At 39.2% G+C, this 24,188-nt stretch overlaps 8 protein-coding genes and 1 non-coding gene across 9 annotated transcripts; 5 read left to right on the top strand and 4 right to left on the bottom strand.

Moving 5' to 3' along the window:
- Window positions 1-153: 153 nt before the first annotated feature.
- Window positions 154-4,485, top strand: C5L36_0A10080 (uncharacterized protein; the record flags this gene model as incomplete). Its single annotated transcript, XM_029464038.1, has 1 exon — window positions 154-4,485. One exon carries the CDS (start codon window positions 154-156, stop codon window positions 4,483-4,485), a length of 4,332 nt encoding a protein of 1,443 aa, XP_029319898.1.
- Window positions 4,486-4,601: 116 nt separating this feature from the next.
- Window positions 4,602-5,486, bottom strand: C5L36_0A10070 (uncharacterized protein; the record flags this gene model as incomplete). Its single annotated transcript, XM_029464037.1, has 1 exon — window positions 4,602-5,486. One exon carries the CDS (start codon window positions 5,484-5,486, stop codon window positions 4,602-4,604), a length of 885 nt encoding a protein of 294 aa, XP_029319897.1.
- A 188-nt stretch (window positions 5,487-5,674) lies between these two features.
- Window positions 5,675-5,746, bottom strand: C5L36_0Atrna2D. Its single transcript has one exon. It is a non-coding gene; the product is annotated as a tRNA-Asp (tRNA).
- A 1,095-nt stretch (window positions 5,747-6,841) lies between these two features.
- On the bottom strand, window positions 6,842-7,408 carry C5L36_0A10060 (uncharacterized protein; the record flags this gene model as incomplete). Its single annotated transcript, XM_029464036.1, has 1 exon — window positions 6,842-7,408. One exon carries the CDS (start codon window positions 7,406-7,408, stop codon window positions 6,842-6,844), a length of 567 nt encoding a protein of 188 aa, XP_029319896.1.
- Window positions 7,409-8,310: 902 nt separating this feature from the next.
- On the bottom strand, window positions 8,311-8,883 carry C5L36_0A10050 (uncharacterized protein; the record flags this gene model as incomplete). The annotated part of the gene is made up of 1 exon (XM_029464035.1): window positions 8,311-8,883. One exon carries the CDS (start codon window positions 8,881-8,883, stop codon window positions 8,311-8,313), a length of 573 nt encoding a protein of 190 aa, XP_029319895.1.
- A 1,162-nt stretch (window positions 8,884-10,045) lies between these two features.
- Window positions 10,046-14,572, top strand: C5L36_0A10040 (uncharacterized protein; the record flags this gene model as incomplete). Its single annotated transcript, XM_029464034.1, has 1 exon — window positions 10,046-14,572. One exon carries the CDS (start codon window positions 10,046-10,048, stop codon window positions 14,570-14,572), a length of 4,527 nt encoding a protein of 1,508 aa, XP_029319894.1.
- A 322-nt stretch (window positions 14,573-14,894) lies between these two features.
- C5L36_0A10030 (uncharacterized protein) lies at window positions 14,895-17,276 on the top strand (the record flags this gene model as incomplete). The annotated part of the gene is made up of 1 exon (XM_029464033.1): window positions 14,895-17,276. The coding sequence occupies one exon, from the start codon at window positions 14,895-14,897 to the stop codon at window positions 17,274-17,276; it is 2,382 nt and encodes a 793-aa protein (XP_029319893.1).
- Window positions 17,277-17,790: 514 nt separating this feature from the next.
- C5L36_0A10020 (uncharacterized protein) lies at window positions 17,791-20,157 on the top strand (the record flags this gene model as incomplete). The annotated part of the gene is made up of 1 exon (XM_029464032.1): window positions 17,791-20,157. One exon carries the CDS (start codon window positions 17,791-17,793, stop codon window positions 20,155-20,157), a length of 2,367 nt encoding a protein of 788 aa, XP_029319892.1.
- Window positions 20,158-20,865: 708 nt separating this feature from the next.
- C5L36_0A10010 (uncharacterized protein) lies at window positions 20,866-22,065 on the top strand (the record flags this gene model as incomplete). The annotated part of the gene is made up of 1 exon (XM_029464031.1): window positions 20,866-22,065. One exon carries the CDS (start codon window positions 20,866-20,868, stop codon window positions 22,063-22,065), a length of 1,200 nt encoding a protein of 399 aa, XP_029319891.1.
- Between the last annotated feature and the right edge of the window lie 2,123 nt (window positions 22,066-24,188).

Here is a 24,188-nt window from a genome sequence, read left to right as displayed (position 1 = left end):
TTCCGTGAATCTAGTGGAGCTAGCGAAGAATTTTCAAATTTCAATGTACAACTTTGTCAAGGAGAAAGAAAATAGTTTGGAGTTACTTGAATCTGTTAACAAGTCATACATGCAACCCAGCTGTTTAGCAAAGGTACAATCTCCTATATCAAAATGAGTTCCTCCGTTCATTTGATTTTGAAACATTTGGACCTCTCCCAGCAACAAGTGTTAGTCGATGATCTTGTTTCCACTCTTAGAAATGACGACGACTATGCCAACCATTCATCACACATCGATACTTTTTGTGAAATCGTGAATCATTCTTCAGAGCTTTCAGAAAAATATTTGGATTTTGCATATGATTATTCTGTCAGGATTTTAAAAATCGAAGCTTCTGAACCTTTTTTTGAATCTATACTGAAGCTTTCTTCTAAACTTGAAAATCTCTCCAGTATGATTCTTTCATATATCACGGGTGATTTGAAAACCTATATGTCCACTTATCCTAGACACTTCAACGGAGTGATAATCAACGAAACTTCTCTGGATTTATCAGGAGTGAAGGATTATGAGCTGTCTAATGCATATATACTGAACCTTCTAAAATTTATTGAGTGGTACTTTATTCACGATGAGTCACTCTCTAGCCAATACCTGAACAGTGAGCTAGACAAGTTATGTTATATTTATGTCACCAATGAGGAGCTTGGAATTTCTAAAGCCGCATCTAAAGTTTTAAAGTGGAGAATGCCGTCTGTATGCCAGTCAGTTGAAACGACTTCTTTCTTATGGAGAATTATCTTTTCGTTACAAGAATCAAACGATAATACGCAAATCTCCTATGGATACACTATTTGGTTAAGATTTTTTGGCCATCAAACACCTGAAAATCTAAAGTTTGATGCCGAATTCCAAAAAATTGTTAGTAATGAAAAATATTGGTATTATTTAAGAGATGGTTTGATCAGTCTTACACATGAACATAAGAAGTTTGCGCTAACATTGGTACAGATGTCTATTCGTGCGTTAAACACCAACCTCTCTTGTGCCATAATTAGGTGGGACTGTTCTAAAGAGGAAGAATATACTGACAGCTGGAAAAGGTTTTGTACTTTGTACGAAATCTTGGGTATTGATTCTGCTATGAACCAAGCTGTAGCAGCTACTAATGACTTATTGAATGTATTTTCTCCTGGTTCTTATATACCTGTCCCGTTTGCTCTGACAATTTTATCTGTTGGTTTTAGAGCTTCACAGGACCGTATCAAGAAGTTTGCCTTAAAACTGACCTTCAGTTTACCAACAGAAAGTCTAAGTTTGTTCAAGAACGATTTCAAGTTTATCTCACATGTTTTTCTTCCTTTCACTATGAAATCCTCTCACTTTAGTGTCCAAAACACTTCAAATGGACATTACACTTCCCCTTTTGCCGAAACAATGTGTGAATTCATATCCAGATGTGTTATTTCCTTGAACAGTCCCGATGAAATCACTCATTTGGTAACTTCTATCTTTGAAGTTTTAAGTGAAATGAGATTAACTTTTGGTATTGCCCGCATCTATATTGCCTGGGGTGTGCTGAAAGGTCTTGAAAAGAAAGGACAGAAACCACTCAAAGGCACCGTTCTTCAAGCATTATTGCCCCTTTTTGAAACCATTGCCGAAGGTGATATCTGCAGAACTGCCATTCAAACCATTCACTTGAAGATGTTATTACACGTTGATCCTTCCTCTACCACACTGGAATCATACGTTGGTGCACTAACTTATTTTGTTCAAGTTTGTGGTTATCAAGTTTACGCAGATAACCAGGAATTTTTCATTGATTATTTTGATGCTAACTTCCAGAAGGAAGAATTTGCTTCTTTGATTGCTCCAGACCATTCACCATCCGTGGAAGAATTTTTGATAGTTTCTTCATACATTTTATCCAATAAAATTGAGATTCCCATCATACCACCAATTTTATCCCACCCTCAGTGCTATAATCTATTGATCCAAATGCCAGCCAGTGGTTTATCATTCAATTCTATCTGGAGCGACCCCTTGATTGTATCTCGTGTGGGTAAATTAATTAAGGAAATGGTTGAAGGCTCGACAGAATTGACTATTGCCATATACAACGATTGTGCTATGCTACTCAACAATAGAATGCTTTTCTCTGATGAATTTTGGGCAAGCGTGGATTTGAATCCTATTTTTGAAAATGTCATTCAGTCCCTAATTAGTGTTGATAACTTGGAAGAAGCGCTCTATTTCATATCTCAACTTAAATTTCTTACAGTTTGTTTGAAAAAATGTGTGTATAATGAAGGCTTCAACATAACCCAAGAAGACTTGACTAAGCTATTGAACAATGCACTGAAGAATATCCCAAAGGGTAGTGATCCAACTTTTTATAAAGCTAAGGATGAGTTAATATCCTACATCTTGGATAATGTGAAGGAGCTAATGAAGGTGACCGTTTTCAGTAAAGAAATAATTCAAAAACTTCTAAAGCTTACCAATGATGTCATTTCAATGTCAGAATGTAACTCACATTTAGCTAACGTCGGTTTGATGTCGGAAATGCTCCAACGTTTCAGTGACAAAAATCCTATCCCAGTTGATGAAGCTAAGTCTATAGCCAGTAATTTGAAGCTAATCTGGGACGATATTATTAGAGACCGCTTAGTTTTGAATCAAAGAAGTCTTCATCAAGCTTTTATTGGCCTGGTTTTAGACGAAAAACTATTGCTTGCTTCCGCCAAATATGAAGAGTTGGCGGATTCATTATTTGAGATCTTAGATGAACTTATTTCTAATGCAGCTGGCAGAAAGGGCTTGTTACCGTGTCTGTTCAGAGGTATTTCTTCTTATCAGATATTACATCCTGATGATTTTGAAAACACGCTATGGTTAGCTAAGGTAATTGTCAAAGGTGCATTCCTCTTCCAAAGTGAACTTAATATTTTCCAACTTGACTGCATTGTGTCTGAAGGTTATGACAAATACTTGAATATATCCGGTGAATCATTATACAAAAGCGTGTATGGTGATCCAGAAATCAGCTATCGTGCTACCATTTTTGCAATCGCTGGATCCTTGAAAACGCATAGATTTGCTCATCAAATTTGGGAGTATGTTTTTGATAACGAAAAGATATTCCACTTTATAAATCCTAAGAAGCGTACCGATCGTGAAGAACAATGGAAAAGAATCCAATTTCTTTCTTTATTTGTTGCCACAGCAGATGTGCTATCCTCGATGGAGCTTGTTTATTATTGTGAGACATTTTTATTGCCTAGACTATTCAAAGAAGCGTCACCCTTATGCCGTACATACATTGAGTGGATTTTGTCACTAACTATATTGCGTTGTCCTGATTTTAGGTCAACTGTTTTCAATGCACTAAAGGAAGGAGTGGAAGCACAACAACCATTGGTTGTTGTCACTTTTGAACGTGTTTCAATGTTAGTCTCAATGCAGCTGCCACCTGAAGAGAAAGGTAAGTTCTTATCCGAGTTTGCGGTTGATGTCATTATTCCAATGGCAACATCTAATCGTGCCTTGAATAGACATTTTTCTGCTAGTATGGTACGTGTTTTGTGTAATGAAATGGCTAAAGGTAATGTGAAATTGTCTACATTAGTGTCTGATGCTTTGCAAAAAGTTGACAATATCTCAAATGTCAGTCTTGAAAATGTCACATACAGAGCTGGTGATGCTTTATTATGGGACATTAGGAAAGATCTGAATCTCGTTGCAGTTACTGGTGGTATATTACTGAGAACCTCTGACCGAGAGGTTGATTGTATTTCTGAAAATGATTACAAAATGTACTTAAGCGAAAAACAAAAAAGCATGCTAAGAATTCCAATTGGTCATGATGAACATGAACTGTGGGTAAAAGGTGAAAGAAGTGGGGAAGTTAGAGTAGAGTCTTTCTACGTGGAACTAAACGAAACAGACGAATCGTCTATGCTTCAGACTAAGAGTGGTGTCTGGTCAACGGTGATGGAAATCGATGAAAGCTCTAGAGCCGCAGCTCAGGTTAAGAGATCACCATTAATCGTAGTCTCTTCATTGGTTGATAAGCCACCTAACCTAGGTGGTATTTGTAGATTATGTGACTGTTTGGGTGCTGGGTGGATGACTGTTGATGACATTTCTGTTAAGAATGATTCTGAATTCAAGAGTGTTGCTGTGACTGCAGACAGGTGGATGCCTCTAATTGAAGTTAAGATACCAGAAATAGCAGAGTTTATGAAAATGAAAAAGAAGGAAGGATATACATTGATTGGGCTAGAACAAACCGATAAATCTGTCGAATTGAATGGTGACCTGAAGTTCCCCGAGAAATCTCTCATATTGTTGGGTAAGGAAAGGGAAGGTATTCCAGGTGATTTATTGGCCGAATTGGATATGTGTGTCATTATCAAACAAGTTGGCATTGTTAGATCCATGAATATTCAAACTGCGACTGCTGTTATTGTCCATGCTTATTCTTCGCAGCACTGTTGATTAGTTCACATGTTTCTCATCTGTCGACGCAGATGTGCTCGTGTATGTTCTTAGTAAAAGAAATTAAAAGAAGCGTACAAACTTAATTAAATACAAAGAGTGATATATAGAAATGTCTAAAAAGCAGTATCTAATACATCAACCTGTTGTTCGGATATTGCATTCAAAGCATTCACAACATCCTTGGCAACATTTCTAACGACTTCTATTGCTTTAAAAATCAATGCTGGTTTCAGCCCTTTTGTGTTAGAACTCGATAACGTGAGTGATTGTATTGGTGTTGTTATCCTATCATTAGACCAAGTAATACCAATACCGTGTTCTATTATTTGCTCTTCCTCCAAAGAAGGATCTATGATAACTGTGTTTCCTACTGCACCGACCACAAACGCTAACGCAGGTTGAAAGGATTTCGAAGGATCTCTTGGGATCAAATAAGTTGAAGCCTCCCAATCATCAGAAAACGTAGGTTCTTCTTCGACTTCAAAATCTTCCTTCTCGGATACCAACAATGGCAGTTTGGCCGACTTTAATGCAAGATATACTCCCATTGATATTAAGGATAGAATAGAATAAAGGGTGTATGAGGAATAGTTGAAGTCTTCTGGAAGATACAGCACCGAGACGTCGATGTATAACTGGAAATAGTACTTATTAGTTAGTTTCAGTACACTATAATCAAAACTGTCATTTAGAGATTGTTTAATCATGGTTGTCAAATGTTGAGTTAATGTACTGCTATCTCTTTCACCGTAAATATCAATTTCAACATTGATCAAATCAGATTTTTTACAATTCCTGACAACCTTTGCTTTCACACTTGTTATACACTCAGTACTATCTGCATTGAATATACGAGAAGAACCATTGGAATTGGGTAAGAATCCGCAATTAGCCTTTAAGGGCCTATATTGGTTCGGTTTTCTTGAGTCCGGTCTAGTTGGGTTTGAACTCACTAATGAATCATATATGTAAGAGCTTTCTGTCACCGACAAAACCATCACTAGTTAGAATATATGTGGTGCTTTGCTATTGTGCTCTTAAATCACTAATGATAGGGTTAAAAAAACAGATAGAAAATGAACTTGATATTATTGAAATCGATGTTAAACCAGTTCTGTGCATGTAAAATAATTTTTTTCATGTTAGCAAATTCAACAAAAAAAAAAGTAGAAAATTGTTAAAAAATCTCCGAGACCGGGAATTGAACCCGGGTCTCCCGCGTGACAAGCGGAAATTCTAGCCACTAAACTATCTCGGAAGTAGTGATTTTTAAAAAATATGTTTTTTATGACAATATAATTTAAGCCAAAACTTTTTCGTAAAATCTTTAAAATTCTGTATGTTTAAGACTATCCAACACTCATTGAAATTTTTCTTTACGTAACTTCTATAAAAATTAACAAACTAGTTTCAATGAAAGAAACAAGAAACATATATATACCTCATGTTTCAAATGTTAAGGAACCACTTAAAATACCATCACCCGGAAAATATAAATATTTTCATTAGCCTAAAATGGGCTATTTCAATCTAGTTTGGTGAACATTCAGAGTTAGTAGCTCATTGTTTTCAATTCCAATTGTTTATACACACATCCGTCTAATTTTGTGGATATAATTCAGCTATATATATAGAATATCTATAAAAATTGAGCTGCCTCTCTTTTTCGAGTCTCTTTTTACTTTTTTGTTTTATAAGATATTCCTTTATCAAAACTTTAATCTATGACATTTAATATGGGCATACAAAGTAGGGTTACTGCGCGGTAAGGACGCACCTGGCAACTTTCTCCTTCTAGATTTTGAATCTCAAAGAAAAGTATTAAAATAATCGAAAATATTCAATGATGGATTGCCGAGTCTAGACTTACTTCAATGAACCTCCTTTCCCATAATGGCCAAGCAAAATGCTTCTAGAAGAAAAAAAACACAACGTTCCTAAGATGGAATAGCGTTTCCCTTTAGCTCAATAAAATGATTAAACAAACTGTTTCTCAATGGAACAAAAATAATACCTGTTTATGTCAACTACTTAAACCACGCAACGTATATCTCCTTACTTGTCAGGTTAGTTTATCCCACTCCTGTTTTCTCATATAAGGTACCCTCTTTATATTGTTTTTTCCCTATACCTGGACATTCTGATAAATATCAGATCGGTCCTACAATTGTAATGTGCATCTAGTATGTGCGTTTCATATCTTGTATTGTTCGAGGTACCACGATGGACTCTAACATAGGCATATGTATGTGACTATAGGACTAAATACCATGTCTGTTTACAACTTTCCTCCCTCAGATTAAGTTGTAAACAAAAATGGTATGCCAAATACATCCACCCTTGGAGAAAAAGATCAAATGGTCATAATGATTATGAAAACGGCTATTGACAATGTACACACAGAGCCCAGTATTAGCCCGATACCAAGTCTGCTTGCAGGAAATTCATTATAAGTGAGTAATTTCTGCACCACAAAGTATCTCAAGGTTCCAATCAATAATGTCAACAATGCAATGGCTATGAAACAAAGACCTAAACCCTTACTCATTCGTGATGGAAAATCCGAATCGCCATCTTTCACACTTAGTTTGAGTAATTGAGCAATACCTACACCGACAGAAGCCAAACTCAATGATGTCCTCAGCCAGGCCAAAAACGTACGCTCTGAAGCAAGATGGTCACGAGCAACAGAGCCTTTATTTTCTAGTAAAAGTGAGCCATAGTTTACCCATGATGTAGGCCTTTTGACACTTATAGGTCCCAAGAGACTATCAGTATCATGTTGTATATTCTGTTGCGTTTCCACGGTACTTTCACTTTGACTTCGTGAACGGTGTTGCTGAGCTTCCGGTTGAAATGGGTCTACATCCGCTTCAAAAGATCCATATTTTGAATTATTGGTCATTCGTATGGATGCCATTCTGCGATGCTGTTAAGCTATAAGAGGAGATAGAGATGGGATGGGATGGGATCATCTGCTTGAACAAAATGGGGAACAAAAGTGGACACCTTGATTTCTCCTTCCATAAGTAGGAATTTATAAAACTGTGGCGTACAAACTCATGGCATCTTCTTTGTTTCCAAATTGGGCATTTTGACAATTCATTTTTTTGACATTTAAACATTGCGATCCTTTCATTAGAGGAGTTACTACTATCCTTGAGCTTGTTTTGTTTGAGCTCCAGGGGCATACTGCCTTGAGTTGGAATTCTAAATTTCTCTACGAAAATCATACCTCTGCAACTGGCGAAAAAGCTGCAAGTAATTTTACATATGTTTATAGTTTTCCAACTATTTTATTCCAGCTCTGTTGCCACTACTGGATAAAGAGGAAAACAAATATGCCTTTGCGATCGGTATCTTTGTTCAGTGAAAAACAAAAACAAAGTCAATGCAGTCACGTTTGGAATCTACGTAAATGCCGCTATTTCATCTATAATGAAGAGGGATATCTCTAGAAAGGAGAAGAATCCAACAGTGTCAAAAAGAGCCATTCACTCACATATAATAGTTGATGGTGAACGATTTGACAGCTGTTTTTTTTCGTTTTGGGAAGGAGAAACCAGGTTTGCTGGCAAACATACATATCCCAAATTGCATACCATGCAACGGTTTATAGCTGCTGTACTGTTGGGTATCCGATTCTCCATGAGAGATTAACCACTAAGGAGGTTCCATAATAAGCGGCTCCATGTACAAAAGATGGAAAATAGCAAGTTTGGGTATAGAGTGTTCTATTAAAACAATACAAAATCAAGAACACAGAATAGACAGGTTATGAATATATTTAGTGGCACAGTTAAACCACTAACTTTTGCAGATTCAGGCTTTAGTTTCCTTATCCAATTGTTGTTTCCTTTGGGCTACCTTACGGAGAAACAACTTTCTAGCTCTAGACGTCATGCCAGACAGACGATCAAAAGGTTCGCCGTCTTTAATGTAGTCATCCACTCGTTGGTCTTGGACCTGGGTTTCCCTCTCTTTCTTGCGGCCTTCCTCCAACGTCGAGGCTCTCCCATGTTGAATATTTCTAATTCCAACCAGGTTCTTAGAGTCAACCTTTTTGGCCAACCTTGCCTTTTTCCTTTCCCGTTGTCGTTGTAACCGAGACTCCAGAACTTTTGACTTGAGTTGTTCTTTGGAGCTCGTCTTCTTGGCGCCCCTGGCCCTTTGCTTGAGATAGTTGTTCTCCTCGTCCAACTCTTCAACAAGATCGGCCTGTATTATTCCGTCCTCCGTAACAACACCAAACCTCTGGTGTTTCAACGACACTTCTAATTGATTTCCCGAATATCCGGACTGGGACCGGTAAATGCAATAGACAAGACCGAGTATTGCTATGGCCAGCAACACAAAGTACGACGACTGTTTAGAACGCGGTACCAGTTTCACCATTGTTATATAGAGGACACCCTAGGAGAAGACAAATGGCATTGGTCAACAAGAGTTGAAAGTGATTCAACATGATCCTTGTAAGCCCCCTACAGTAATTCAGCAAAGGCTTGTGCCTTACTATTCATGCAATATTGTTAGCAGATACTCCGTTCGGTTCACATACTTAAGCCCGAGTCCAGACCTCTCTTTTTGGATATTCGCACTGGCACTTTGGCAGCACTGGAAAACTATAAAAGGAGGCTCTTGCCCACTTTTTTTTTCCCAAAGTTGTCTTCCAAACTGTTGGTGTACGCCCCCCCTTTCTTTTGAATTTCCTCCTTTTGTAAGATCTCTTTGCCTTTTGGCTTAGATCAAGTGTAGTATCTGTTCTTTTCAGTGTAACAGCTGAAACTAGACTGTCCGTTGGGCAGTCTATTTTATGTTACTTTATTTTTGATGAGAAATTGCCGACTGCTTGCGGTTCAGATTTATCTGGCTCTGGCGACCGGTGTTGGTGTCGTTACCCCTAACACTTTTGGTTTCTGACGCCTGTTTTCCACAGCATCCACACAAAGGTTTGTGTTTCTGCAGTGGTTAATTGTCGAAGATGTCTTGCTTCATATATTTACATGCCAAGTGCTTGCTAAGAGGAGCCATTTTGTAGAATAGGGAGAAAAAAATAGAAGAAAACCCTTAGTTGGAAAATTGTCAGGGTTTAAGTTTCCCCTCCTCCTTCTCCCCTTGCAGCTTAATATTTTTTCAGCATTCCATATCTGAAATGTCATATATCGTATGCCAAATGACAAACGTAAAATGCCATTCGACAGGTTCATCTCTCACTGTTGCTCAATTCCAACCCTTTGATCCCTTGACCGTTTAAAGTAGATTAATTAAATTGTAGATTTACAGAGACGGGGAAATTTGTCCTCTTCTCAGTTTCGCAAACGCGGTTTCTGTTATGCCTTTTTTTTTTTTTCGTATTATTGACATTTCAACAATAACCTTTGTTTTTGGTGTATATCTACGTTCTCCGGGTTTATTTTGTTTGATTTTCAGCCTTCCGGCTTTTCTTCTAGTTGCAACACCAAATTATCTGGAAATATCAGATATAGAAACAATCGAGAATAACTGCTCCCCTTCTAAAGCTCCCTGACTTAAGGGCGTAAAGAAAATTAGAGAAAACATGGCTCCTAATTGGAACCTAAAGGACCATTTGAATTGGATCAAAACGGAGAAACCATATATACCCAAGATCAATTTGGATCTTCCTGCCATACCCCATGATCAACTACAGAGTTTCAACCCAGCAAGAGCCCATACGTCGTTTGTCCCCTCTCGACACAACATGGAAACAGGCCCAAACAATAGTGTGAACACCCCATTGCAGCCCAGCACCGTGGTTCCAAATTCAACTGTGACAGGCGAATCCCTTATGATGAAGAGAGCCAACACAGTAGCAAATCCATTGCCCCGATCGACCCCTCGAAGGCAGACATTGGAGAAGAACACAGTAGCAAGTGAGAGAGAAGCTAGCAAAGGCAAGGATGCTCAGAGGGCAAGAGATCGACATCCTCAGTCTTCAACGCGTGGCCAGGTACAAATCACACAACTGTTTCATAAATTGACACAATCGAGAAGCTGTGCAGGCGAGACAAGTGGCGATGGAATAATAGATCTCACACAGGACGACCCGATAGAGAGGAAAGAGACGAAGCCAGATACCTTCCAGAGGAAAAATGGCGATTATTCTGTCCATCATCATGACGATACGGACATATTTTCCGACGAGGAAGCAGTGGAGGCAGTTCTTGCCGAAAGAGAACATAGTGAAAACTCAAATTCATGTAAGATACCCGAACCTAACAAATTGGAGTCTACGTATGCATCCAAAATAGTAGCTGAAGTTACAAATTCAAATATCTCCAAACCTATAGTGAACGAAGAGAGTTCGAACTTGCTCAACAAGGCAGTGACTTCTCATGATCTACCGATTTCCAATGTCAGTAATAACAATTTAATAGAACTTTGCACGAAACAGGCAGAAATCATACAATCACTGGAAAAAATCAACAAGTTTTTGGAAAAGGGAATTCGCATTGAAACTTCAACTTCTTTATCTGAAGATCAAAAGAGACAGAAGAGAATGGAATTCAACCCTGCCTTGCAGGTTATGAAATCAGAATGTTCTCGATTATTTCAAAGCCTTCCTCAGCTTGATTTGAATAATGTAGTCACTACACAACCAAATGGAACGAGCACTCAAGAGAAAATCACTGATGATAATTCTGTACCAAAAGTAGCTGTGGAGAATCATGTATTGATTGGAAGTAACATCAGGACAAATGAAATTGCATCTAATACTACAACCACCGATATTTTAACTGAAATAACAAACAAACAGACTAACACTGATATCGAAGATATAGAAGATATCAATGAAAGCGAAATCGAGGGTGATGACACAGATATTATTATACAGAATTCCACCACCACTACGGTGAAGAGGATAGAACAATCGATACTTCCCTCATCGCCAAGTCAATTACCAAATGATTCATTTGAGCGACCCAAGAGAAGCGTTAAACCACCGGAGGTGCCTATCATATCTTCCACACAAGAGGATGACATAGAAGATTCGTTCAATTGTGAAAGTGAAACAGAACCGGAAACGAGGACACAGATACGTAAAGAAATGGGTGACTTTCTTGTTAGTGATGAAGATGACGACTCAATTGATAAATCTTACAAAGAATCCGAATGGAATACGGACAATGAAATAGAGGAGATCGAAGAAATCAATCAATCTGATCTCAGCAGGTTAAACCAACATGTATTCGAAGAAATTGAAAACTCCCAAGAAAACTTTACTTCAATTGCCCCTATAGTAGAAAACATCTCTGATACTGATAACGAAGGTGGGGATAATGCCAATACTGTAGGAACAGAGATTAATGATGGCCAAGTCAATCGTAAAGAACCTATCTTTGTACAAGATGAAATTTTGGATAATGAAATGCAACATCGGAATGATCTTGACCAACAGGAGTTGGAATGGTTACAGAATGACTCAAACTTTGAAGAAGAGGACGAGGAAGAAGTCGAGGATGATGACTTAATGGTTATTGGGGATAAAGAAGATTACTTCACGCAACTCAACGTCGAGCGTGGTATTGTTGAAAACGACACCAATAACATTGATGATGACTTAGGGGAAGTTTGGGATGATGTCGAAGATGAAGAAATTATCAGGCATATAGATTTTAATCCTAAACTGCATTCTTCCGAAAAGGAAAGCCATGACGATGTTGAGGTTTTAGAAAATCCTAATATTGATGAGTTTGGGAAGTTCCATGGTAAATTTGAATGGACGAGTGAAATTTATAGGACCTTGAAAAATGTTTTCAAACTTACATCCTTTAGAGAAAACCAATTGAATGCCATCAATTCTACATTGGCAGGAGATGATGTTTTTGTGTTGATGCCAACAGGGGGTGGTAAGTCTCTATGTTATCAGTTACCTGCCGTCATCAAGTCAGGCCATACAAGTGGAACAACTATTGTGATATCGCCATTGATTTCTTTAATGGAGGACCAAGTTCAACATTTAGAAGCACAGGGAATTCATGCAGCCATGCTTAACTCTAAAATGAATACCGAAGAGAAAAAACATGTTTTTAACCTGTTTTACTCTGGTCTGCTTAATTTGCTGTACCTATCTCCTGAAATGATAAGCAAAAGTGGTCAATGTAAAAGGGTGATCTCAAAACTCTACAAAGAGGAGAAGTTTGCCAGAATTGTAATTGATGAGGCCCACTGTGTTTCATCATGGGGGCATGATTTTAGGCCTGACTACAAAGAGCTCAAGTTTTTCAAGGAAGAATACCCAGACATTCCTATGATGGCATTAACTGCGACGGCAAATTCTGAAGTTAAAGATGATATTATCAAACAATTGGGCTTAAAGGATCCCAAGTTTTACAAGCAGAGTTTCAATAGAACCAACCTGTTCTATGAGATAATACCCAAAACCTCTTCTGTTTTGGAGAATATTGTACAACTGATTAATTGCAAATATGCCAACCAGACAGGAATTATATACTGCCATTCTAAAAATTCTTGTGAAACCACAGCCAAGAGGTTAACCGAATTTGGGATATCAGCAGATTTCTATCATGCAGGTATGGAAACATCTGAAAGAAGTAAAGTTCAAAAAGCATGGCAGGATGGCTCTACTAAAATCATTGCTGCAACTATTGCCTTTGGAATGGGAATAGATAAAGGTGATGTTCGGTTTGTCATCCACCTGACCATTCCTAGAAACTTGGAGGGTTATTACCAAGAAACAGGTAGAGCTGGTAGAGATGGAAAACATTCGGATTGTATCATGTACTATGGAACTAAGGACGTGAGAACGTTGCAATCACTGATAAGGAAAGATAAAGATTTGGACAGGGAAACTAAGGAGCACCATCTGGCGAAGTTTCAAAAAGTGGTGGAGTATTGTGAGAATAAAACTGAATGTAGAAGGGAATTTGTGTTGCACTATTTTGGTGAAAGTTTTGAAAGAAAAGATTGCCGCAAGCAATGTGACAATTGTGTAAATTTTGACAACATTGAGTTAGTTCATAAAGATATGACCGACTTAGCCCAAAAAGTTGTTAAAATGGTTAAAGAGTTACAATCAGGACGATTAACATACACACAAGCACAGGATATAGTTAGGGGAGCCAAAACAGCCAAAATGGTTCAAACAGGGTACATAAACTCTGAATATCATGGATGTGGTAGTGGATATGGTCGAGGTGAGATAGAACGACTGTTTTTTCATTTGATCAAAAACGGATTCTTACAAGAAAAATCCAAAGCAACTAGAAGTAAGTTTAGTGTTAACTATTTACATGTTGGACCTAAGGGTACTTTGCTATTAAATGGTAGAGAAAAGACCGTTATTGAATTCATTAAAAAATCTGACGACAAAGCCAGAAGCATGAGGAACTCGCAAAACCCAGCGACACTAACTAAACAATCTTCATTTAGGCCAAGCTTAGAGCTATGGAACGGCGGCAGTAGTAACTGTGAAAGAACTACAAACAAAACCTCGTCAACTGTTTTCAATGGCAGCGTAACGGATGTTAATGTCAGTTATAAGGGGATAGATGTGAATACCATTCCCTTGAGTGAAGAAAAGAAGTTGCATTTGAACGAATGTTACCTAAACCTGCGTAGGTTAAGACAGAAATTAGCTGCAACACTTTCATTAAGTTCAGAGTCATCATTAGCTACTGATACGCTTTTAAAGAAATTGGCCTTTTCGTTGCCTGACAGTATTGATGAATTCAGGAGGCTCGGTAATCCTACAAAAGGTAAAGAGCAATATTTTAGTAGATTTTTGCCTAGAATTCGTAATCTACGGGACGAGAGGATGAGAAAGTTTGGCAGAATTGCACTACAGGATGTCAACGACCAAGGTACTTTCGATAATCATGCTATTATGAGTATATCCGAAACATCACAGGCCTCTGCTACAACAAAGAAGACGTCAAAATATTTCCACTCTGGACAACATGGTAATTCTTCGCAAAATAAAGGTAAAAGGAAGTTATCCCATAAAGGTTCGAACGGAGGTAACAAACGACAAAAGAGCAGTCAAGGAAATAGGAGCACCTCGAGGAAGACCGCCAGCCTCCATTCGATGGCCATGAGATTTTAGCAGTGTAGAATATATATAGAGTAAAAGAGGGTACTGGTAGATGCCAAACAATTGCAAAGCATAGTCTCCATCTATATAGAAAAAAGAAAAAAAAAAAAAGAAAAACGAATGAAATTGACGAAGTCAGCGCTGACTTGGCCTTGAGGAAACAATTTTTTTTTTCTATCAATCAATTTAAATGAGTGTGAGTCCGGTGAGCCATCAGAATTTCCATTTTTTTTTGATGATTGTACTAGTTAACGTATGTTTTAGTTCTTTACATGATGGATGAATTGGTTTCTTTTTGGTTTCTAAGACCAAACCAGAAGTCACAACAACAAAAATGTCTACAACTCCTATAAATGTTCTTGTCATTGGTAATGGTGGACGTGAACATGCTTTAGCTTGGAAACTTGCACAATCTCCTCTAGCAGGAAAGATTTACGTTGCGCCAGGTAATGGAGGTACTGCTACCATGGGCACCAAAGTGGAAACTGTTTCTATTGGATCTTCTCCAGCAGATTTCTCCAAGTTGGTTGAGTTTGCAACATCTAAAGACGTCGGATTAGTCGTTCCAGGCCCAGAACAACCATTGGTTGATGGTATAGCCGACGCTTTCAAACACGTCGGTATTCCAGTATTTGGCCCTTCAACAGCAGCGGCACGTATGGAAGGTTCTAAGGCATTTTCCAAAGATTTCATGAAGGCATACAACATCCCAACGGCAAGTTATGAAAATTTTACTGATTATGAAGAGGCGAAGAAATATGTCACAAATGCCAAGACTAGATTGGTTATCAAAGCATCTGGTATTGCTGCAGGTAAGGGTGTTTTAATTCCTGAAACGACAGAAGAGGCCCTAGGGGCAATCAAAGAAATCATGGTAGACAGGGCTTTTGGTGATGCCGGTGATGAAGTTGTCATTGAAGAATACCTAGAAGGTGACGAATTATCCATCTTGTGTGTATCGGATGGTTATTCATATGTGTATTTCCCACCTGCACAGGATCACAAGAGAATTGGTGACAATGACACTGGATTGAATACCGGTGGTATGGGTGCATATGCACCGGCACCATTGGCTACTAAGTCCTTACTTGCTAAAATTGAATCAAGCATCTTAAAACCATCCATTGACGGTATGAGAAAAGCAGGATATCCAATGGTTGGTTGTTTGTTTGTTGGTATTATGGTTACTCCATCCGGTGAACCAAAAGTGTTAGAATATAACGTTAGATTTGGAGATCCAGAAACGCAAACTGTTTTGCCTTTATTAAAGAGTGATCTCTTAGAGTTATTCCTTGCAACGGCAGAACATAGATTAGACTCCGTACCATTTGAAATTGACCAAAATAAGTCTGCAACTACTGTTGTTATGGCAGCCGGTGGATATCCGGAATCCTATAAAAAAGGCGATGAAATCACCATCAACAAAGATGGCCTACCGGAGGACACTTTTATTTTCCATGCAGGTACTAAGTATGAAAACAAAAAGATTCTAACATCTGGTGGTAGAGTTATTGCATCGACTGCAATTGCAAATTCTTTAGAAGAAGCGGTCAAAAAGGCTTATGTTGGTGTTGATCAGGTTTCCTTTAATGGCAAATATAACAGAAAAGACATTGCATACAGAGCATTCAGAGATTCTAACAAGAAAATAAGTATCACTTACGAAGATGCTGGTGTTTCGGTCGATGCAGGTAATCAATTGGTTGAAAACATCAAGCAGATGGTTAAATCCACCGCTAGACCAGGTGCCGATTCTGAAATTGGTGGTTTCGGAGGGTTGTTTGATTTGAAGAGAGCTGGATTTGGTGATATCGATGAGACCATTCTTGTTGCTGCTACGGATGGTGTTGGTACCAAATTAAGAATCGCACAAATAATGGATATCCATAATACCGTTGGTATTGACTTGGTTGCCATGAATGTCAATGATTTGGTTGTCCAAGGTGCAGAGCCTCTCATGTTTTTAGACTATTTTGCTACAGGCCACTTGGATATCAATGTTGCAGCGCAATTTGTGGAAGGTGTTGCTAACGGTTGTAAACTAGCTGGTTGTGCATTAGTTGGTGGTGAAACCAGTGAGATGCCGGGCATGTACGCGCCAGGCCATTATGATACAAATGGTACTGCAGTTGGTGCTGTTTTGAAGAAGGAAATCTTGCCTAAATTCGACGAAATGAAGGAAGGTGACGTTCTTTTGGGCTTAGCGTCTGATGGTGTGCATTCTAATGGATTTTCATTGGTTAGAAAGATCATTGATTCCACCGACTTTGAGTATACCGATGCGGCTCCATGGAACCCTTCCAGAACTATTGGTGAGGAAGTTTTGATCCCAACCAGAATTTACGTCAAGCAGCTGTTACCATCTATCAAGGAAAATCTCATTTTAGGTTTGTCCCATATCACTGGTGGAGGCTTAGTTGAGAATGTTCCAAGGGCTTTACCAAAGCATTTGGCTGCTTCCATTGATTTGAAGACATGGGAGGTTCCTGAAATTTTCAAGTGGTTGGGAAAGACCGGTGGTGTTCCAATCAAGGATATCCTAAAGACACTGAACTTGGGTGTTGGTATGGTTGTGATTGTGAAACCTGAAAATGTTGAGCAAGTGACGAAAAACCTACAAGCAGCCGGTGAGACTGTCTACAACATTGGTAAGTTGGTGGGACGCAAAGGCGACGAGGCACAATGTACTGTTTACAACACCGAGGGCATGTACTAGTTGTCTCCACGTGGTGTGTAGATGAATCGATAATGAAGCAAGCGTTACAGACCTTAATATAGCAAGCATTATATACATATATATATATATATATATAGAAGCAAAAGACAATAAATATTTGATAGTGGAACTTCAACAGCCGCACGTGGATTCGGCTTAATTCTTCCGCTTCCCAATGTATGGACAAGAAAAAAAAGCAAGGAATGAGCAGGACTGAAAAAAAAAAAATTGAATGCTTATTTCTCATATCACAAGAGGCCGTAATAGTTGAATAAAAGCCATAATCTCAAGTACAACACTGCATCCACTTTGCTCCCTCCCTTCTATTCCTTTTTCATTCCACTACATATATCGATGATAGAGAGCTTGGAGCCACCCTGATTTTTTTGAACTAAGCTCGTACAGAAAACAATATCACCAGTTACACTATAAAAGGAGAACAAGGTTGGGTTTTTTTTTTTTGACAAGGTTCATAACTTCAAAAGGAGATTATTAAACAACAGTTGAATCTAATATGTCCAACATCCAGAACGCAGACCTTCATTCAGCGACGTCGTCGGAATCATCCATCTCGGTCTCTTCGTCAAATGATGAGGTTTCCATGCATTCCACCATAAGTGGAGACTCTCAATTGGATGATCATCGGAACCAAAATCTTAGTCTGCCTATTCGAAATGATAATCTGTTGAATGTCTCTACGGAGATGTTGCGCCGCACATCTGCTATATCGTATCTTGAGCCTAAACAAAACAAGAGGCGTACCAATTCCCACAGTTCCATGGGTTCATACAGACCATCCAAAATCAACATAAACCACAATTTAAATTCAAGAGATTTGCTCAATAAAATGGTTATAGGGGATGACGATGACGATGACGAATTTGCCGTAAAGTTCAATGCACGCTACCAGTCAGGGAATAATCAGAATAATTTGAGTTTTGCTTCGAGTTCGAATACTCCTGTACCAATCCAAGCTAAAACAAGATCCAAATCCTTCAGTGAACAAGTTAAATCTTTACTTCGTCCAAAGGAAGACTCGATAAGTAATGGGATTTTACTAGGTAATTCTCATTCAAAGGGCGCCAATTTAGATGACAATCAGAATGAGGATGATTTGAGTAGTATAGAAAGTTCAAATCCAAGATTGACTTTCCCCGATCAAAATGGACTAGGGAAAGTTATATCAAAGACCTCTTCTAAATCGCTTCGAAGAAAGGTATCCAATGACGCGGCAGTGGATAGTGACATGGATTCTCACGCTTCAAGGGAAAGCCAAGAAACAGAAGAGGATGTTTGTTTTCCAATGTTACCAGAGCATATCCGTATCAGAGGCATCGATTTTGACGAGATTGAAGAATTTGTAGCTGAGCAGAGAGAAGAGAATGAAAGAATCGCAGAGCGTGAAAGAGAGTTACGGATGGATCATTCTATTACTACCAGTACACAAAAACTAAGTAGTGCTGCTTTAAGATACACACCTAAGTCAGCGAGAAATGGAGAGGTTGGAACCTCATCATCTGATATAAGTGAAAAATCCATCAATGCAGGCATAACCAATGAAAAGAGTGAATATCAGAGTATAAATGAGAATAACAAGAATGATGCTAATAGTGATGAATATGTTACCTTCAATCAGAATGAGAATAAGAAGGAAGAAGATGAATTACCTACCAGGTTCAGCTTCTTTTCGAGTGAAAGGGAGGAGACTATCCATGCAGCAGATATTCCTTCGTTGGTCGTGCCTGGACAAAAATTCAAAGAGTTATTTGCGCCTGAGGACTCTATTTGGTGGTTAGATTGCACCTGTCCAACAGATGTCGAGATGAAGATGTTGGCGAAGGCTTTCAGTATCCATCCATTGACGGCTGAAGATATTCGTATGCAGGAAACACGTGAAAAGGTTGAGTTGTTCAAAAGTTACTATTTTGTTTCTTTCCATACGTTTGAGACGGACTCAGAAAGTGAAGATTTCCTTGAGCCCATCAATGTCTATTTGGTCGTTTTCGGTTCGGGTATTTTGACATTTCATTTTTCGCCTATTGTGAACCCCGCCAACGTCAGACGTAGAGTTCGTCAGTTGAGGGACTATGTGAATGTGTCACCAGACTGGCTTTGTTATGCCATGATTGATGATATTACCGATGGATTTGCGCCAATAATCCAGTCCATTGAATATGAAGCCGATTCGATTGAGGATTCTGTATTTTTAAGTACAGACATGGACATCGGTTCTATGCTTTTGAAGATTGGTGAAAGTAGACGGAAAGTCATGACATTGATGAGGTTGTTACAAGGTAAGGCTGATGTTATTAAGATGTTTGCCAAGCGGTGTCAAGATGAAATGGCAAGATTCAATTTAAGCAATCAGAACTTACAAGCACAGCCAAGAGCGGATATTGCCCTATATTTAGGTGATATTCAAGATCATATTATTACCATGTTCCAGTCGTTACTATCCTATGAGAAGATTTTCAGCAGGTCCCATTCCAATTACTTGGCACAACTACAGGTTGAATCCTTTTATAGCAACGTTCAAGTCACCGATATGCTCTCCAAAGTTACCCTTCTGGGTACCATCCTAGTCCCAATGAACTTGATCACAGGGTTATTTGGTATGAATGTTCGGGTGCCTGGACAAGATGGTTCCAACTATGGATGGTTTGGAGGAATAATTGGTGTTATTTTTGTGATTATATTTGTCAGTTTACTAGGAGCAACCCAATACATGAAGTATGTGGAAAAACAGGCTGGTAGAAATGGATTGAGGAGCGGCATAAGCGTCAAGAACTTCAAGTTTGGACGCAAGAAACAGACCAATGGCACACAACGCCAAGACGCTGTTAGTTTACCAACTAGGTTTACGAGGTATGGTGATTGGTAATGTTAGCTGAGAACTAAAAAAAATAACAACAAACAAACAAACAAACAAATTCTAAGGATGCCAATCATTTTCTCGTGTATGTTTCTTTTTTTAAGCTTTGTTTGCGTCTTTTTGTTTACATTTTTGTGTATCTAATTAACGCAGTGTGTACATTGCATGTCGAATACTGGAAATAGAACCGAGTACTACTCTATCCGAGATTCCAATACCAAACCCCGGCGCTCTCTGCAACAACAACGCCAGGAAGCTGAAAGAGGAGGGAGGGGACACAAAGGAGAATTTGCTAATTCCTAAGGGTGAATTGCCGAATGTTGACCTTTCTTGTAGGAGTGACGTGCATCTGTCACCTCTGTTTTGCCAGAGTTGTTAGGTAAGGTGAGGGCCTTTCCCCTTTAAGTTGCTATTTTCAGATAATATTTCTATAAATACGGCTTTAGCTTTAAGCTTTGTGATAGTATAGCCCTCTTTTTTTTCCAGAGGTTTCCGTCTTTGTTTACCTTTGGTTATTTACGTGTGGAGTTACCATATTTGTCTCTCCCTCTCTCTTTGTAGCCATGCAGTATTCATCACCACTACTAAGGCTAGCATCGAGAGGTCTATATAAACCAGCATCCCCACCATCTTATAGGCATATGTTCTCGGAGTTTTTTACTTGTTGTATTTTCTTTTTATACCATAACAGTCACTCGCTAAAACAAACCATACATAATGAAGTTTACACAAATTGCACAAGCTTTAGCACTAGCAGGATCTGCAACTGCTGCTACATACTCCAACTCTTCCTACGTTCCAAGTGGTAGTGGTTACTTCTACAACGGTACAGTCTACTACAGCGTCTCGTTACCAAACTCCGGCTTCACCAACTTTGAAATTTACAGAGAATCTAATGACATCACCGGTGCTAGCATTGACCAAGAAACTGCATCGGCAGTCTACTCTCCAGCAGGAACTCCTTTTGAAGTGGTCACTCACTTCCCAAGCAACTACCTTGAAATCGACGGCAATGATGTCCAGTTTTCTTCTCCACAAGAATCCATTGATGTTTCCTTCAATGGTAAAATCACTGAAGCACTAGATGCTTACGTTATTGATTTACAGGTTATCTTGGAAGGTTTACCTGAACAGATTCAAAAGAGAGAAGACCAAACCTTTGACCTTGTTATCACTGCTACATCTTCTTCTCCATCTGGTCCAACCACTTCATCTAGCTCCAACTCCACCACCACTCCACCACCAACCACCTCCGGTACCATCACTACCCAAGAGACTACTGTCATCACCGTCACCTCTTGTTCTGATGACAAGTGTACCGATGTTCCAGTCACTACAGGCTTAACAACCGTCACTGAAAAGGACACCACCTACACCACATACTGTCCATTGAGTACCGTCACCACCCAAGAAACTACCGTCATCACCATCACCTCTTGTTCCGAAGACAAGTGTACCGAAGTTCCAGTCACTACTGGTGTCACCACTGTAACTGAAAAGGACACTACCTACACCACATACTGCCCATTAACTACTGTCACTACTCGTGAAACTACAGTTATTACTGTCACCTCTTGTTCCGAAGATAAGTGTACCGAAGTTCCAGTCACTACTGGTGTCACCACTGTCACTGAAAATGAGACCACCTACACTACTTACTGCCCATTGACTACTGAAGAAACTTCTAAGCCAACTGCAGCACCAACTACTGAAAAGCCAACTGCAGCACCAACTACTGAAAAGCCAACCGAACAACCAACCAAACAACCAACCACTGTTACTTCTGTAACTTCTGCAAGTTCTCAAGCACCATCTAACCCATCTGAGGAAGCATCCACCTTCGAGGGTGCAGCTCCAGCAGTCAAGGCTACTACAGTTTTCGCCGGCTTAACCTTCTTATTGACCTTCTTATTATAAGTCTAGGATTTCATTTAAGCTACAAATGATACCTCATTTATTAACCTAGTCAGTTAACCATTTAATTTAATTTTTTTTTCATGGATGCTTTGATTTCGAAGCATTTTGTTTTCTCCAAGTGTTTTATCTTACTTCATACCCTGTTTCTAATTCGTCACAACTTTATAATTTAAATATCTTTTTTTACACCTTTTAATCAAAACATTTTCTTTTTGTCATACGGGGTCGCATATTACATATTGTTAGATTGCTACTAATATATGGCTACACTGTTTAGACTGACGTCAGTGAAAATCTGCACTCCGTGTAATAATTTAATGTTTATAGAGTCTACCACACCTCGCATTGGCTAACAATGTATACCTCCCTGACTGGTGCGTCAGACATGGCCCTAGAGTTGCGGTTTCACCGGTATATGCCAGTGCAAGTCGAGTAAAGGCATCTACAGACATTTTGATAAGCTCAATAGCTAAGCTTTGTGTATGATCTGATTGTAAACAAGCTTTATCTCCACACCTATCGAGCCGGCCCAACCGCTCCCTGTGGTTAGAGTTTTTTGCATGAAAATAGCATCATGCTGAGAAATTACCGAAGTGCATGTATATTTTCTCTGTTTGGTTGCCACCCTTTGTTTTGGCTGCCCTTCTCCTTCACCCTTTTCTATCTGATGTAGTATAACTAGGTAGGTTCTGTGTTGGATATTTCGTTTCATCTTTATGTCAGGAGCAAGTTGAGTCAAGACCGGTAACCTTTTGGTTGTTATGCCTTCCCGATTGTATAGTCTATTTTCAGTTCCAGGTGTAGGTGGTATGTGTGTGCATACGTGCGTGCACTAGTTGACGTAGCCAAAGGGGTTGCTTATACCAATCCACGGCAGATCTTCCCTAAAGTGTCTCCTAAAGGGTACCATTGTTTTTTTTTTCTGGATTTGCTACATTGCCACATGTAAGAAACTGGAAACCTACTACGTCAATTACTTTTGCTTCAATGGGGGCGGTACAAGCATTTCGGTCTTAGTATACACCTTGCCTTGCACCACTGTATAACCAGTGGTTCTTACTGTGTACTAGTTCTCACACTGCACTACTCCATGTCACAAGGCGCAAGAGGCTAACAATGTTGGCCACTGCGGGCTGTGACCGATTCACAGAGTCTGTTGTTCTGGAGGTAACGATATGCACCAGTGTGTCTTTAGATCTCCACTCTGTGGCAAAGATGGTGTTTTGGTGCATAAACTCTGCAACACAAGTACAAGGCCTTGGGTTGTGCATGAGAAATGTGTAACCTCATGGATCAACTTTGTGCAAAAAGAAAACAACATGCATAACCAATCCAAAGTAGTACATATATCTGTAGTGTATTTACCAAAGAGAAGTGTTTGCTGGCTTTATGTACATAAGAGGTTGTTAGTTGTGCATACGAAACTGGCAATACTAAGTTCGCCAGCAGAGTGGAATCTAAACAACCACGGGCATTTTCTCTAGTAGTTGGTACCGCTGACAGGGGTTTGATCTCCGCCTGGTGTGAAGGTGAAGAAGCTGATTACAACTCTGCTAGCCATATGCAACAAGGTACAATGCACTCAGACACCATTTTTCCTACTGCATACTGTACGTGGCCTTGCTGTTATGGCAGGGTGGCAAGCCAAAGTTGCCTATTTCCATCCAAAGCCTCTCCATGTACTTGTTCCGCCGCCTTCCCAAGGACGAAAACGTGACCATTCTGCATTGCCGGGGAACCGAATTGGGAGTCTCCTTGACCCTTGGGGGAGTTTATTACTTTGTACACCTCGTTTCTTCTATCACTAGTGAGCAATTAACTTCTATTACAAAGGGGGAGGTGAGGGAAGGTAACATCTAGACAAGACAATACAGCTGTGCCAAACAGAACAATAGAAAATAATGTACAATCATGTTTACGTTTTATTCAATGACGTTGTTGAGTAAACGTCGAATTTTGTAGAGTTACAACTGCAACTGTAGCTGAAACCGAAAACGGAACGTAAATGCAACTGCAGATGCAAACTAGACTTAGATGGAATATCTGCACTACATTACCAAGCCCAACTACGAAAGGCGTAGAGTACTCCTGCAGCACCACTAATTAGAATGCACGCTATTCTC

The sequence above is a fragment of the Pichia kudriavzevii genome, chromosome 1 (assembly GCF_003054445.1).
Source record: "Pichia kudriavzevii chromosome 1, complete sequence".
Classification (NCBI taxonomy): Eukaryota; Fungi; Ascomycota; class Pichiomycetes; order Pichiales; family Pichiaceae; genus Pichia; species Pichia kudriavzevii.
The sequence above is the reverse complement of the archived record's forward strand: the minus strand, read 5'-3'. Positions and strand labels throughout refer to the sequence as shown.